This window comes from Neolamprologus multifasciatus, chromosome 20, assembly GCF_963576455.1.
Source record: "Neolamprologus multifasciatus chromosome 20, fNeoMul1.2, whole genome shotgun sequence".
Taxonomy (NCBI): Eukaryota; Metazoa; Chordata; class Actinopteri; order Cichliformes; family Cichlidae; genus Neolamprologus; species Neolamprologus multifasciatus.
This window is the reverse complement of record NC_140458.1, coordinates 21,232,278-21,249,090: the sequence shown is the minus strand read 5'-3', so window position 1 is coordinate 21,249,090 and position 16,813 is coordinate 21,232,278. Positions and strand designations below refer to the sequence as shown.

The window sequence follows — 16,813 nt, the reverse complement described above, 5'->3', positions numbered from 1 at the left end:
AGATTATGTAATCCAGTGACTTTGTCATCACTCACGTCTGCAATCATGGGCCAAAGCGTTGCCATAGTAACCGATTTGACACTGGGCGCAAGACGGGCCGTCAGTGTGGTGCAGGCACTTGATGCACTCGCCAGTCCTGGGATCACATGACTCAGGATCCTGGGTGTCTATGTTGCTGTTGCACTCACATGGGAAGCACTGTCCGCCAGGCTGCTCAGGGTTACCATAGTAACCAGGGGCACACTGGTCACACCGAAGACCTATGAGAGAAAAGTTGGAATAAAGATACAAGTCCTTTTCATTTACTTGACAGCACAGTGCTGTCAGTCAAACATGGATGAATGAACCAGTATGAACCAGCGCTCACCCATGTAGCCCTGTTTGCAGTTACACATGATCTGATCAGAGGTGTGGTCAACCTGACAAGATAACGCATTGAAGTTATCGGAGTTGGGGTTATTTGGGCAGGGGCAGGGCCGGCAGTGCTGCCCTGATCCAAGTGCTGGGTTTCCAAAGAACGTGTCCATGCAACTGGAACAAAATGAGATAAAAGATTTGCTTTCAATTTGATCACTCGGACAAAGGAGCTGAAGTGTGAAGTGTGGCACTGAATTTTCCTTACCGCTCACAGAGATGTCCAGCTGTGAAGTCCCTGCAGCCTCGGCATTCTCCCGTGCGGGGATCGCAGAGGTCTGCATGGCCATTACACTGACAGGGGGTGCAGCTGGGGAAGCCCCACTGGCCTGGCTGACAGTCAGAGCACTGCCGCCCGGTGGCTCCTTGTCTGCACTGACACTGGCCTGTAACTGGGTCACACTGGTGGCTCAATGAGCCGTCGGAGTGGCAGTCACAGGCTGGGTAGGGGAGTTTAGAGGGTTATATTCTGTTTTTCCCCCAAACATGAATATATATAGCCTGAGTAATAAATGGATTTATGACAATGTTTATTTTGTAAAATAGCTGATGAGCAGGGAATAAGAAAAGAAAAGAAAATCTTCAGAAAATTACAGCTGAAACAGAAGTTAGGAAACAGCCACTGAATGCATCTGACCTTCAAAATGATTTCTTAGACAGTGCTTTATAGTTACAGAAAACAAACACCTTTCCTGGCTCTATTTCTAAAGGTAAAAGTATATAAAGGGCATTCACACACGAAGCGATTTATAATGTCATCGAACTATAGGGAACATTCTGGGCTCTGGTTGCCTAGGTAACTCTGTAATGCACTTAACACCCTGCTATATGTTAATCAGTGGTATCCTTAGAAGTTGTGAAACTTTAAACATTTAGGACCTGCCCACTTCATGCTGCCAGTGATTATTTAACAGTCGTCATTTTAGGTCTGCGAATGTCATTGAGTTTTCTGTGGTGTCTCATGTCCCCAAGGATCGCTTGTGTAAAATCACTTGAAGAGGATGACCTTGAACTCCCAAATCAGATGAACAAGCTTGTTGTGCAGTTCTTGCTGCTCTTACAAACCTCACCGTGCTGCAGAAATTTGTTGTGTATTTTTAGGTAGAAATGAATTAACAGTTATCATTTCAGCATCAGGCTACAAGTGCACAGACAGCTGCTCACAGTGAAAATCAGAAAGGACTGAAACCAAGAGAACGCTGATGAGCAAGTAGCTGAAGAATGTATATATATTTAGAGAGGGGACCGAAGACTTTTGTAAATAAGAGGATTCAGCTTTCAGCTTTCAAAGTAAAACACATTTACATTTTGTAAAATTTAAAATCTATGTAATTTCAAGTTAAACCTACAACACTATAAAGTGATTTATTGTGCTGTGAATTACTGTGTGAAATCACAGTTTTATAAACAGAACTATATGACAGACTGAGCTGATCAGTGGGCAGACTCACCAGTGCAGCCGCTCACACCAAAGCCGTAGGTCCCCGGGGCACACTGGTCACAGCGCCTACCAATCACGTTGGGTTTACAGCGGCACTGACCTCCCACTACGTCACACTCACCGCTGAGGGAGCCCTGAGGGTCACACTCACAGGCTGGATACAGCAGATATGAATAAATGGAATACACAATAGAAAATGTTTATCATTTAAAACAGTGCTGAGTTAGAATGGATTTGTCATCCTCGTGTTTTTGTGTCTACTTACGCAGGGCACCGTCGTGAATAATGGAAGAAATACTGCAGATGAGTTTAGAGCACATCTCAGCCAGTGCAGGCATCGGAGTGATCATAAAGGAATCAAGACACATGTAGCGGATCATCTCCTCCTGACGCTGCTCTGACTCTGGTGTGTTACCTTGAAACCCAGGAAGCTCCGTGTATTTAGGGATCAATACCAGCTATTGGGCGAAAAAAGAAAGCTTTGAGACAGCTACATCAATTAATGTAAACAGGAATGATAAGAAAATGATCTTACGTTTTTAAATCAAAATGTATATTATTATTATTATATGCACAATAATTTCGCAACTTCTGTTACTGCAGTTGGATTGTCCCACCACTAGGGGGAAATGTGATGGTGCAAAACACCAAGCAACACCCCCACAGGCCACCCACTGCTGCAGCTCAATTGGACCATGTTCAGACTTAACAGCCATACTAGTAAAAGCACAGCCAAAGCCGACTAAGCCATGGTGATGTTAACTTCCAGCACTTCTGAATGAGAAGGGCATAATGAAAGGGGAAGGCTTCCAGTCTTAGCTCACCGAGTCAATAAGAATGAAGGCAGTGAGATGTCTGTGTGTGGCGCCATGACGCTGGAACCTGATTGTAACCACGTAACGATTGCTGGGCTCAAAACAAAATGGTCTGGGCATCTGGATGTATCTGTAAAAACACATTGAACATGAAAAAACATGTAATGATAGATATATTTTATACTTTATCTTACTTTTACTTTCCACTCTCTTTTCATGTGTGGAGAGGCAACATTAACAAAGCCTGTGAAGTGACAAATCCTGGTTGTCATTCACTTGAAAAAAGGTCCAGCTATGTCGGCATATTTGTGCCTTGAAGTTATTATGACAGCATATGAAGTTTTAGAGTCATATCTACTAAGTAGGACAAATTAGCATTGGGTCACAATCACAATAAATGCACTGATAAGGAGTAGAAAGTTCTGGTGACTAACACTAACAATGTGTTAATTTCTAAGCAAAGACTTTTAAAAGCAGAAAATTAGAAAACAATGTAAGAAATTTGCAGACTTGATGAGAGAGCATGAGGGAGAGAGATAGATGCTAATCAAAATAACACAGTGTAAGCCTTGGTTTTATAAATGTGGTTTTCTCTGAAAACAGCATGGCAAATGAGATCAATAACAGGGCTTAGTGCTGTGCAGTTAAAACAGGTTTTAGTGACTAGAAAACACCCAATGTGAAAGTAAACTACAGAACAGTACCATGCCAGTTTGTTTCCTGTTGTTTTTTAGAACAAGCATTTTATACCAGCGTTGACTTGAGCTACCCATATTTGCTGTAACTCCTGCGTCTGTGTTTTGGTCTCACTTTACTAATTGGTTTTAGCTGACAGATCCACTGCGGGAGAGAAAGGAAGCTGTGATATGCTCCGGTTGAAGTGCCAGATCCGGGCAGGGTCTTAGTTCCAGATGAGTTAAAACTCTGAAATGCTTTTCAGCAGAAAAGCTAAACCATTTCAGTTTTGAGCATTTTAACTTATACCCTGTTTATGTTTCCTCTGTTTCTCTATACAAATAAATGAAGAATTATGACTCTGCAGTCATCAGTCTAAAGTGCTGACCTTCCTCCAAAGGAATATAAATTTTATCCCACAGAAAATGATCCCTGCGAGTGTCACCCACTACAGAGATGTTATCAAATGGTGATAAAGTCTAGAAAGATTATAAAAATATACCAGTAAAATGCAACATAGCTGTAAAAACGACAGAAAATTGTTAATCTGGTGATTTAGCGTACAGTGTTGGAAAATAAACAATTTTAATTGCGGTTAATTATTTTATCAATGAGTGTGCGCTCGGTGCTGCTGTTTATTTCTAAGGTGATGGTTGCTTATTAGAGTCCTGAAACTTACTGTCCCAAAAACTGCAGGAGGGTAAAGTGCAGGGGTCAGCAACCTTTAACACCCAAAGAGCCACTTGGACCTGGTTTCCACGCAAAAGAAAACACTGGGAGCCGCAAATACTTTTTGACATCTAACATGAAGATAACACTGTATATATTGTTTTTTACTTTTATGTTTTGTGTGAACAACTAAGGTGTGTTGCTTATGAAATCCATGAAGTGCTACAGAGGAAATTACATTTTATTTATGTAATTAACACATTTTGAACTCTTAAAGAAATATAACAAAAGGAAAGACACCCCGCTGAGCTAAAATGATCCATGTAGCAAACAAAAACTGTTGTGAGCCGCCAACCTTATATCGCCTTTCGGCGGGTATACTGGCTTTTGTGAGTGTGACGCTTATTTTGAGCGATGACAAAATAATAGAATATTATTTTATTTTTATATTTCAATATCACAATAATCTTCCAATTTAGAACTACAAGTTAAAAAAGAACTAACATAAATAAAATACACTTCAGCTAAATACTTGTTTATTACTAATTTATTTTCCCAAACCACGCGGAGCCGCAGGTTGCCGACCCCTGGTATAGCGGAATAAGCCCGACTCAGCACAAGTTACAGTTACAACAATGTAATGATGCAATTTTTCCTGAACAAATCCTGCAAACATACTGGCTGTGATGGCTCCCTCTCTGGATTACATGCAAACCCCAAGCACACTCGCATGCATTCATTCAGGTCCTGTTACCTGTTGTGGTGTGGCAAAGTGACAGTGTAGAGCTGTTCAGTAGGTAGGAGGTTTCCACAACGGAGACTGGAGGGCAATTCTACAGATGTAATACTAACAACAGCCTCCCAGTTCTCTGTAGACTACACACAAAAGGAAAAAGGCTTTTACTTCTATTTTTGCTTTTTTTTTAAACAAAAAACATCATATTCTCTCCATACTCACACACCTCAGGTTCATAGCGGATCATGATGTCATACTCCATGGCATAGGGTATGTTATCAATGGTGAAAACCAGACCAGCACCATCTTTAACACGGGAAAAACCAGGTCCTGTCCATGTCACCATATGGCTGAGAGTGTGCTCTCTATGAACGGTCCTCACATCCGGCTGAATAACAAAGACACATCACCAAAGCATGGCTTTCTTTTTGACCTATTATCACTTCTACTTTATGCAATACTTGTGCTATATTCTGTTTCCTCTTACTGACATAACTGACTTCCTGCCAGCAGCTCTGAATTAAAGGTCGGTGGAATGAAAAAGTCTCATAAAACAACTTTTAAAATTACCAAAGCTTACCAAATAAATCATCTTGACCGGTGTCCCCATCAGTGTTATTACAATCACGTTGCTATTCCAACAGTAACTCTTTCTTTATCTCTGTTTTGACTTCCAGTCTACCATCTGTTAATACAAGAACTGATATATTAAAATTAAATAATAAAGAATACTTTTTAACTATATCACTTTTCATTATGTTTTTTGACTCTTTTGGGATTCCTGTTCTTTAATCTGTCCCAGTGTTGGTGGTCTTGTACCCACTACCCCCACACTCTTTTTTCAGGTTGACTAGTTTGTGCTGATATCATTGATTTGACAGTTAAGCTTTTAATTAGGCAAACTGACGTCCACTTGGAAAGTGGTCTACGTGCACATGACCACAAATGCCTAAAACTGTAGACGTTAGTAATGCTCTGCTATTTAACTCTCCTGATACAACTGCAGAGTCTTATTGGAGGCTGTAGTCTAATAATGACTGTTTCTTTTATTTTTCCATGCAATTTATATCAGTAAGCATAGGCTAAATAACAGAAACACCTCAGTATAAAAGAGGCATAGTACAGTGGTGACCTGTTCCTATTAGGGGTGACTTATTAAATGAATAAGTCAATAAAAGAAACAAAAATCATACTGTTTGTTGAAGCTGCCGAATACGTCTCAGTGCTGCCTGATGTTGCTGCGACTTGGCAATGTTACGGTGCCGCCGGTGCCTCCTGAGCTGGTTGCTGAGGTGCTGAACACAGTCATTAGTTGCTTGTTGGCGAACTTGGCCCTGGAAGGGAGAGAAGAGGAGAGTTTTGAGTTTTAACTGACTGTTTAAGGAAAATAACATTTTTATTTACAAATACAAACAAATTTTCACAAGCAAGTAAATAACAAAAAATGTTTTTTATCAAAAGTTATCAAACTGAGATGAAATGATCTGAGTCTTTCGTGCATAGAACATTTAGCAAAACACGTCAAAACACCTTCACCTTGGTTTTGTCTCCGGTGCTCAAATTGCTGGGGTGTAACAGAGAGAAACAATGATAAGAAAAATGTGAGATGTTTTTGTGTGTGTGCTGTTTGTTGTACAGCAATAATAAATTGTGACATGTCGGTATCTGTGATCTGGTCTAGCGATGTCATGGATTACTTCATCTGTGAAGGCCTGCACAGAGATCCAGCACTTTGACTACATCTTGCTTATTCTACACCATCCCGCAACTTTAACAACTTAAAGACACCAACCCTTATTTGTTCAAGCAACATCTTCATTTGTTTAGTGTCTCACATTTCTTCTCATAACATTCCTGAGTCACTGAAGTTTTCCCTACATTCCTGCAGCTGTGATGTTGTAAGTGAGGACTGTTGCAGCTTGCCCTGAGGGCTAAAGGAGGAACTATTGTATGCTGTGTGTCTATTAACAACGAGGAGGATGGCAGCAGGTGGTGAGTGCAGAAGACAGAAACAGGGGACAACAAATGTACAAATGTGGGTACAAACATGTGATAAACAACAAAAACAGTGATGTGAGAAAGAATGGAGTCTGATAGGCATGTAAAATTAGTTGGCGATAACAGGAACAGACTTGTCGCAGTGACAAGATCTCCTTGTTGAAACAGAGTGGATGGGGGGACCCTTTTGTAGTCTGGTGATCAGTCTGGTCCTATCCGGTCCATCCATCTGGGTTGCAGGGGCAGCAGTCTAAGCAGAGACTTTCCTTTCTTCGGCCACTTCTTTCAGCTATTTTACAGGAGGCCGAGGCGTTCCCAAAGCAGCCAAAGGACACCCTGGAGAGTGTCCTGGGCATATGTCGGGGCCTCCTCCTGTTAGGACATGACTGAAATACCTCACCTAGGAGGTGCCCAGGAGGCATCCAAGTGAGATGGTCCAAGTATCTCAAATGGCCCTCTCGATGTAGAGTATACATAAACTCCTCCACTTACAGCAGCCACTTGCTCCGAGCCAGGAGTGGAAACTCCACCCTTTTCATCTGAGAACCATCACCTCAGACTTCACATCATAACCGTTTTACACTCAACTGCAAACCCAAGCCTCTTCCAGTGCAAGATGGAAGTCATGGCTCAATGAAGACAACAGAACCACATCATCTGCAAAAAGCAAAGATGAACTCTCCACCCACTACACCTTGGCTGTGCCTAGAAATTCTGTATCTTTTTCATTCTTCTCCATAAAAGCACTAAACAGAAGTGGTGGCAGAGAGCAGTTCTGGTGAAATCCCATTCCACTGAGAAAGAGGCTGACTTATCACCAGCCATGTAGATCAAGCTCATTTTGGGATAGCAAAAATTAGTTCAATGTTCTATAAAACCAAAACACTCCTCCACAGGACATACTGAGAAATGCAGCCTTCTCAAAGCCCACAAAACACATGCAGACTAGTTCGGCAAGCTCCCACGCACCCTTGGATGTGGTTGAAAGGATAAAGAGCTGAACCATTTACATGCAGAAATTGCAACCGGTTGCAAGTTCTGTCAAAACTCAGGAAGAGGACACAGGTCTGGGTGCAAAGTACTCAGGGCTCCCAGTTTCACCAGCAGAAGCTGTTGCTGTAGCCAGTTACTCTGGTCATTGTTTCCAATTGTGGATAATTGAAAAACTTAATAAAAAGCTAAAAATGTGATAAAGGATAATTAACTGATGCATTATGGCGAGTGAAATCTTTCTTTTGCTCACACAGTTTCCAAAAAATACAAAAGACAGGCAGAAGAAGAGACTCTGACCTTTTGTGAACGATGCTGAGATGTGTGTCTTTTACATAGAGATACTGTAAGTGATCTGTGACCTTTGAGGTTTCCTAAGTGAACATGTTGGGTCATACAGCTCATTACTGAAAGCCACACTATGTGAACATACTTCCATAGATACAGTCGTCATGTATCAAATTCTTGCTAAAACAAGAAAAAAAGCCTGTTAATTAAAGTCGTGCCCATTTAATTAATGAATTTTTGTGACAGAGATCCCACTATATGACAGGAGTTCTCTACACAAACAGAAAGGTCCCAAAGGAAACTTTATTAGGGGTTACAACATGGAACTATACCTCTTGGATTAGAGTGACTCCACACACACAATCCAATCCTCCTGAATGGGTAAGCAGATGCAGAAACTATAAAGTAGCTGTAATCAGCAGCAGTCCTTTTTTATAAACCCAGGTTAAAATATTTAAGCGCTCTTATGAATTTGTCAAATTTAGGGCTACTACTAAGATCTGTTTGTGTGTTTTAACACCATGTGTCTTCTTGCAGCAGCTAATCATGCTTTTTCTCACTTTGAGCTCACAACCATCTTCTTGAAAAGCGGTTACATAACCTCTCCACCATCAATCAGTATTTCAAACCTGCTGCATGCATGAGACACAAACACGTCTAAGTTCTAGGTTTATGCTTGCACAATGGCCTTCCTTAAACTTTACAAATGTTTTGCTCTCCCCAGCTTATGATTTTAAGTGAATTTTGCATCTACTCATTTGGGGTTTGGGGTAAGCTCAGCATTTTTCTACAATATTCGCTTCTTCAAATAAAATACTTTTAAAATAAAAGTTTTTGAAGTTAGATTCTGCAGTGTGTTGTTTTGAACTAGTCAGCCTAGTAGTATGAGCCAATGATCGTAAATGTGAATAAGTGGTTTACACGGCACCATGCTGCTGCGCTCACCGGCAGTAGGGGGTCAGCAGGAGAGTGTCCGGTGGCATCTTCGGCCTCATACTTGTAGAAGTCCAGCGGCGCACAGAAATACCCGGGCTGCACATCAGAGCATTGCCGGCCAATTAGGTGCCTCCTGCAGTCACACTGGCCGGTTTCCATCGTGCACCTTTAAGTATCACATACAACAATGTGTAGACAGCCTTTTACTGGTGTTCTTGAAATCTCCTGTCTATTTGTTGTCTGCACAGACCATCAAACTGAATGAGTCACAGCCTCACTTCATGTCCACTTGATGCTCTTTGCATCTAAACGAAATACTTGCAATTTACAGAACGCTTAGTTCTTAAAAGCAGAACACAGACGATACAAAATCTTTTTACCTGTTGTTGAAGGCTCCTCCAAAGTCACAGTCACAAGGTCTGCAGCCTGCCAGGTCATTACTAAGGCCCCAGTATTCAGGCTGTAGAAGGAACAAAAAACTCACAATTAGCTTTTTTCACAGTTCATGTACACTTTTTTTGTACACTGCTGCTTTATCATGAACACTCAAAGCAGGAGTTCTATTTGTAATCATGCTAGTGATCCATGGCTAATCTGCAGTCAGCAGAGACTGAAGGAGTCACTTGGATGAGTGACAAAAACATTTCTCCCACTGAAAACATTACATCCACATGAACAGAATCAACTTTTTGGGATTTCCTAACCTGGATGGTTGTGCATGCATCAAGACATAAACTTCCCTCAGTGTTTCATTAGCGCACACACTCTCTGGTCACCTCATCTAATAATATGGATGTTTAGGTTTCCAGGCTGTAAATGAAGGCAGTTTCAACTCTTGCAAAGAGCTCACTGCACTGTATTCTCTGTCATTACACAGGCCAAGTTTACCAAAATAACAGCAAGAAAATGGCGCTACTGAAAGTGTCTTTTTAAACAACAGCCCAGTGCATATGGCTGATTAATGCAATCATGTCGGCCAGTTCAGATTCAGCCCGATTGCTGAATACAAAATTGCTGTGATGACGCACGGTTTAGGTATAGATCCCACACAGAATTTTAAAATATGGCCCCATTAGTTTAACAAGTCAAAGACAAACATCTTCCAGTGCATTATTTAAAGATCCTCACTTTCACCTCCTTATTTTTATTCTTGGACTGCACTGGAATATCTACACAGAGTAGATTTTCATGCATTCAAGGCCTGCTATTGAGCAAACCTGGACATGAGCTTAGGATGAAACCTGAGAAACAGAACAACGACTGTTACTAACCAGACACTGGTTGCAGTAGCGGCCGGTGACATATCTTTTACAGGAGCAGTCCCCACTGATCTGATCACAAGGAGCTCCCATCACGATGATGCCACGAGGATCACAGTTGCAAGCTGATGAATAAAGACACAGAAACATGAATGCACATAAAGATTTGAGATATCTACTTTTATTAATGTTCAAACACATTTTGGCGGCAGATGAACACATACGTTGGCAACCCAAAGGGTCATTGTGGCTGAGTCCATAATAACCCTCCTTGCAGTCATCACAGCGTGTCCCCTTCACGTTGACTTTGCAGCGACACTGTCCCGCAATCATTCCCATTTCAAAGTCGGTGTGGGTGTCACACACGCCTCCCTCCAATGACCCCACTGGGTCACAGTCACAGGCTTAAGTGAAGGCATGATGGAGATTGTAGGTAAAAGGTGACAGGAATGACAGGAAAATTTTATGTTTCAGAGCAAAATTCCTTTTTTATACTCAGTACTGAATTCCTGCACCAAAGGAGAGAATCAAGGTATGAGAGACTCACAGACACAAACCCGTGGATCTCTAACATCTCTGTTTGGATCTTGGTAGTAGAAAGGTTTACACGTCTCACAGTTGCGTCCCATAGTGTTGTGCAGACAGTCGTCACAAACTCCTCCACTAACATTACCCGTTGCCATATACACTGCCATGTCAAAGTGGCAGTGGTCCGAGTGGCCATTACAGTTACACTCTGCAGAAACAGGCAAAAACAAAATGAGAGCAAACTTATTTTACGTCTTGGGTCACAAAGCAAAACTCTCCCATCTGTCAATGTAAAGATGTTTAGCTAAATGTTTAACAGCTTAACGTAAAAAAGAAGTCCAGTTTTTTTACATGATAAAAAAATGCTGCTGTAGTAAATGAAAGAAATCTGTCAGCAAAAAACCCCATAAATGTTTAAAGTTATGGTAGCAATTATAATAAAAAAAAACTTGTCATTGTAAAAAAAAAAAATTACAGTACCAAGTGAAAAAACTGGAACTTTTTTGTGTTTTAACTGTTATTGTTTTCGATTAATTACTTTGGTGTAGTATCAAAGGGAATGGGGGACGTCTTTACGAGTAGGAAAAACTATAAAACCTATAACAACACAGTAAAAAGTCAGAAATCGATGCCTTCTATCACATGTCCACAGCTGTCTAGCTGTCTGGAGGCTTTGGGCTTATCTTTGAAACCCCTGATTTAGACGAACATGAATACCATGCTGACCACCTTTTTTTGGGTGGCGTCCTAATAATAATAATACCCTAAAAACTATCACATCGCATTAGCTTCTCCCATCTCCTTTAGAGGTGACCTATAAAGTAAATTTCTAGCTTTATATCTTTATTCCTGGACACCAGAGTAGCCCAGCATAGCTACATACATCTTAATTTATCTTTCTAGCATAGATTTATTTTTAATTTAAACCCCCAAAAAGTGTCTCAGTTATCTTGTAAAACAAGAAACGTGAAAATATGTTTTCACTGGTTGACAAAAAGCCCCATTAATCATATTCAGATACTGTCACAGTCACAGAAAGCCGACTTCATCAGCTGACTGCACTGCTGCTGGTAGTACCAACAAAGAGCTCGTTCTCTATTTCCTTAAATAGTCTAAAGGTTAGAAAAGCACATTTGACAACTATAAAGAAAGAATTTCAGCTACAAATGTTTCCATCTGAATTTTGAAGGAGTGCATATTTGCCCCACCTCTGCAGGTGTGAGGGTTCTCGGCCTCCGCTGGTCTCCACGGCAGGTCATGGTGGAAGTTTCGGCAGCGCTCGCAGTTCAGGCCTTCTGTGTTGTGTTTGCACACACAGCGACCGTGGATCTGAGCACAGCAAGATGAAAGGTGACAAGGATGAAAAGTGACATGGTTAGTATGGGCATTGCAAATGAGAAGGCTGTGATTTACTGTGCTGCAAGTGTGTGCAGCTTTCTGCTGTTGATTATTTTAAACAATAAGATAATTTTCCATTTTCCTTTAGTCTTACAAAGGATATGCTGATAATTACAGATTCAGTGAGTTTTTGGCAGTATCATCCACTAACTGACCATGCCGATCTCCCTGGTGTCGACCCCCAGCACAGGAGCGCACTCTGAAGCATGTCCGTAACAGAAGCAGCTCCCTCGCACTACCAGCTCATAGATAGCGTAGTAATATTTCTGCAGGACTTCAGGGCGTCGGTCCAGAAGGTCATCTCCCAGAGTGTTGAGCTTTGTGAAGTTAATGCGCAGGTTGGTGATGCGCAAAAGATCTGCAAAGGAAATGTTTTTTAAAAAGTCAGCCAGATTTGCAAGATAAACAACATTAAAAAACGAGGCTGACAGTTCATTAATATGCACATTTTTTCCTTGACTGACAAACATAAGCGAAATAGCAAGTGTTAGCATTTTCTACATTTTTTTTCTGCATTAACCTGGAGTGTGATGAGACAGTAAATGTTAGAAATGTACTGATTGATGATGAATTCTGATGAAAAATAAGACGAGTTTGTAAAGTACTGTACAATATTCACACCTGGTATTGTGTATGTAATCTATATCTAAATGTATTATCTGAAAAGGGTACCCAAACAACAGGTCTTTGTGTTTACCTAAAGCTCTTCATTCATCCTTTAAACATGCAGGTAATTCTGCATGTTTGGTTTAGCAGAATTTAATGCCAGATGCCATTCCTGACACAACTGTAAAGGGATTTGTCTCCTCCCTACAAACCCTTTATATTTACCAGTGGTGTTATTTTACTGGGCAGTAACAGTGCTGGTTACTAAACCACCAAAGACTGTGTGAAACATTTGGGTATGGTTCCTGGGTAGAATGACAAGTTCTTTGAAACAGTGGACAATGGTGGGAAAATGAGGGAGAGGTGTGACCTAAACATCAGCAATGTCTGTCCAACCTCTACTATATCAAAAGGGCTGTGCACACAGTGAATACGTTGCCATAGGTGCGACTGCTAGGTAACAAAACAGAGTGTTCCCAACACCAGTTTGTACTGTTTGCTAGTTTTTGTTTGGGATGAATGCGTGTCAGTGAGGTCAGTGATGGTTCAATCCATTTATCTCTGGTTAAGATTTCATCAAAGTCAAAACATAATTATGTCCAAATGTGGCTCTTTTGATGCAACTTCATTCTAAGTGCAAAGGTTTCTGTGAACATCAGTATGACTTTTTGATTATCCAGACGACTCAGCTAAACAAATATAAGAGACAGGAAGCATTTGAAGCTTTTATTTTCAGCAGGAGCTTGGTAGAATACAGAATTTTTAAAATGCAGTGTCTTATTTCATAAGGAATAAGGTTCGGCATTTTCTGTATGAAATTCCTCATGCATACAATCTCTCTATGGGGAACATATATGAGAATACTATATGCATTTAATGAATGAAAAGTGTTCACAGACCTTGAATATCTAAGCTGTAGGGGTCTTTCACTGGAATGGCAGGATCCAGCACTTTATAAATAACCTTAAATAAAAGAAGAGATGTTTTCATTAGACTACAGTATTAAGGGAATTCTATAAATGTTCAACAAATTTTAAACAAAAATGTGCACAAAATGGAAAATATTCAATGACTGGTCACATATACCTTGATATCTTCCAACTGCACTTTATAAAGTTCGAGTCATATTTTTTAACCACCCAGTGTGCTTTAAAGAAACACGCTATGTTTATATGGTAAATGTTCTTATATAGTGCTTTTCTACCCTGAGCATTCAAAGCACTTTGTCTTTTTTCTATGCTCTTTCTATCTAACATTCACACACATTCACACTCTGAAGGATGCATTGAAGAGCAACTTGGGGTATGTATCTTGCCCAAAGACATTTGCAGACTGGTGGGATCGAACTACCAACCTTTTGATTAGCAGATGACCTGCTCCACCACGTGAGCGAGGTCTAACCAGTAGTGCATTTCCTCACTTATTTCCAGAAACACAAACCAAGCAATTAAGCAAATGCTGGGTTTTATTGTGAAATGACCACATGATTTCAAATAAAATAATGGCCTGATATTACATGAAGAGTGGGGGACACCCCCTTTTTGTTGTTGCAATATGTGGAAAATTACATGGGCCATGGTTCAGATGAAGTCAGATGGCAGTTGCTTGCTGATCAAGTGTGATTCCTGACAAACTTTAGGAGTGAGTTGTTTTGGTTGCAATTTAAAGCATGTAAAAGGTGTATTTGTCCTCTCCGGGGACCCTTAGTATTTAAACATACTGCAAACTGTTAGCACCAGATGCATGTTATATTATTTTAGAAGAAATCATAAAACCTTCACTTGAGTTGTCAGATCGTGCCCTTCATCCAAAACATTGTATTTTTATGCATTAATGTTGAGCTACAAACATATTACAGATATAAATGACGTTTGGGTAGGTGGTGTAAAGTGGTAAGGGCCAAACTGACATGCTCTTTCATTACCATGAACACATACGAGAGTTTCCAGCCTATGTTGCCCTGTGAAGCAGGCTGAAAATATCCCACTATAAACGTGTCATTTAACCTACTTTGCTGAAAACTCCATAGTGCTAAGCTGCTCTAAAAGATTAGAGTTGCAGTACTTTGCAGAATTCTTGAGCCACCACTCATTCCTTTATACTTTACTTCCAAGCAGCCAGATTCTTTTGTAATTTTTTAAAGAGACAATTGTTCCTCACGCTTTCTGAAAGTTCCTTTCTTTTCTTTTTGTGCATTTCATTCATTTTCAGCGCAGTCATTGTACATGACCATTTTCACAGGAGCATTTTTTTGTTTTTTAAACCACTAAACACTGACCTAAGAATCATTCAAACACAAAAGGGAACCAAAATCAAGGAATAAAACAGTGTTTTTTCTATACATAGCAAAAAACTTAACAAACAACACATATCAAATCTTTCGATACTTTGTTACAAGCAGCCAATTAACACATGAAGCTATGAAAAATTCCAAATAGGTCAAGTAAAGGACAAAATCAGTGGTAGGGCTAAAAAACATTATCTACAGCAGATGAACAGCATCTGAAAGTCTTATCCTTAAGAAATAGAGAAAAAAAAAATCCAGCAAAGACCTGATACAAGACCTGAGAGATACAATCGGCCCTAGCTCATTCATTTAGTTGATGCTTAGTTGATACTATTCACTGGTTTTCTCAGAAATGGTCTCAGTGGAAGGGTGGCTGTCAAAAGGCCAATCATAAAGAAGGCAAACAGAGAAGAAAAGATGAGGTATGCCAAATTCCATAACAACTGGACTGAAAATCAGTGGGAACAAGTCTTATGTGGTGATTATCTACAACCAATAGAATCTCTGTCATGGAACAAAAGGTAGCCAAAACAGAGCTTTGGAATGCCCGTCAAGAAGTAATACTCAGCTCTTTGCCTCTGTGCATTTTCCTATATATAGGAATATAAAAAAAGTACTTTTGTATAAATTAAATTTTATGTTTTTTGCATAAGGCTTAAACTACAGAGATATATATCCTTGAGTGGGCTTAAATCTAAAAGATAAAGAAAGGGTAACAAAGAGCAAAAGTGCTGAACTTTGTTTCTTCTTCTTCTTCATGCCTCTTTACTACTACAGGTACTTTTTAAACTTTTTACCTCTCCATTAGTAGAGGGTTCGATGTCAGAGTAGCGTTCCTCACAGATGATGTCATTGATATGGTGCAAGCCATTGGCAGGAATGCTGGGGAAGGTTCTGGTACAGTTGGAAGCATAGTAGCGGTAGGGACGCCATGTTCGGCCAAAGTCAGCTGAACGCTCAATGACCAGAGCTGCAGGTCGGAAAGTCTGAGGAGACAGAGTACGAAAGATTTATCTGAACCTTTCATTTGCTGTACACACAGATAAAGGATTTCTGCCTGATGGAATGCAGCCACCACACTTCTCAGTGTACATAACAAACACACACCTGAAGAAATATGTCCTTTGACGTGCTTAAATACATACAGTATTGCACATCCAACAGAGGTATACAACACATGGAGCTACCCACACATGAAAGAAAAGTGCATGTACCTTAAACTTCATGATGAGATGTGTAAAGTGGAATTCAGCCTCCAGGTTCAGTCTGATGCTGACACTCTCCTGGCCTGTGGAGAAAATAAATGTTGATGAATGTCGATTGACTGTTGCAGACCTTTACCTTTTTTCTTTTCAGATTTCCCTCATTCGAGAAATACTAGAGTCCTGCACTTACTCCCACAGGAACACAAATGTAGCATCAGTACCTTTACCCAGTAACCTTTCTGTGAAGGACCATTTGCCTTCATATTATTTTGTTGTCTAGATGTATTATTCTGGTCTAGGTGTAATACCTATTGATGTGGGGTTAGTTCAACCCGGAGAGTTTATCTGATTTAGAAATTTTTCCATGTCTGTTTCTCTGAAAACAGAAAAACATGGAGTAAGAAAAGTCTGTACATTATATGGGCCTATTGACATCTGTGGCTACGCTTGTTATCATTCTCATCATCCTTCAAGATTTGACCTTGGCCTACCTGTAAGTGGGTCCACATGCTGAAACATAAGAAATCTGAAGTTGCCTTCAAAATGCTGTCCAAACTTTAATTTAGAG

The 16,813-nt window shown here is 40.3% G+C and overlaps 1 protein-coding gene across 3 annotated transcripts in view; it reads right to left on the bottom strand.

The window, feature by feature from the left end:
- Positions 1 to 16,813, bottom strand: part of lamb2l (laminin, beta 2-like) — a 56,570-nt gene that overhangs the window by 10,396 nt on the left and 29,361 nt on the right. For all 3 annotated transcript variants that reach the window (XM_085145134.1, XM_085145135.1, XM_085145133.1), the window contains 19 exons: positions 16,255 to 16,328; positions 15,838 to 16,026; positions 13,653 to 13,716; positions 12,303 to 12,505; positions 11,958 to 12,078; positions 10,769 to 10,957; positions 10,446 to 10,625; positions 10,234 to 10,346; positions 9,343 to 9,422; positions 8,972 to 9,128; positions 5,944 to 6,084; positions 4,977 to 5,138; positions 4,769 to 4,890; positions 2,680 to 2,800; positions 2,121 to 2,313; positions 1,866 to 2,009; positions 623 to 854; positions 368 to 531; positions 36 to 260 (listed from right to left, as the gene is read on the bottom strand). In XM_085145134.1, coding sequence (XP_085001260.1) covers positions 36 to 260; positions 368 to 531; positions 623 to 854; positions 1,866 to 2,009; positions 2,121 to 2,313; positions 2,680 to 2,800; positions 4,769 to 4,890; positions 4,977 to 5,138; positions 5,944 to 6,084; positions 8,972 to 9,128; positions 9,343 to 9,422; positions 10,234 to 10,346; positions 10,446 to 10,625; positions 10,769 to 10,957; positions 11,958 to 12,078; positions 12,303 to 12,505; positions 13,653 to 13,716; positions 15,838 to 16,026; positions 16,255 to 16,328 — 2,874 coding nt within the window. The remainder of the gene's footprint in view (positions 1 to 35; positions 261 to 367; positions 532 to 622; positions 855 to 1,865; positions 2,010 to 2,120; positions 2,314 to 2,679; positions 2,801 to 4,768; positions 4,891 to 4,976; positions 5,139 to 5,943; positions 6,085 to 8,971; positions 9,129 to 9,342; positions 9,423 to 10,233; positions 10,347 to 10,445; positions 10,626 to 10,768; positions 10,958 to 11,957; positions 12,079 to 12,302; positions 12,506 to 13,652; positions 13,717 to 15,837; positions 16,027 to 16,254; positions 16,329 to 16,813) is intronic.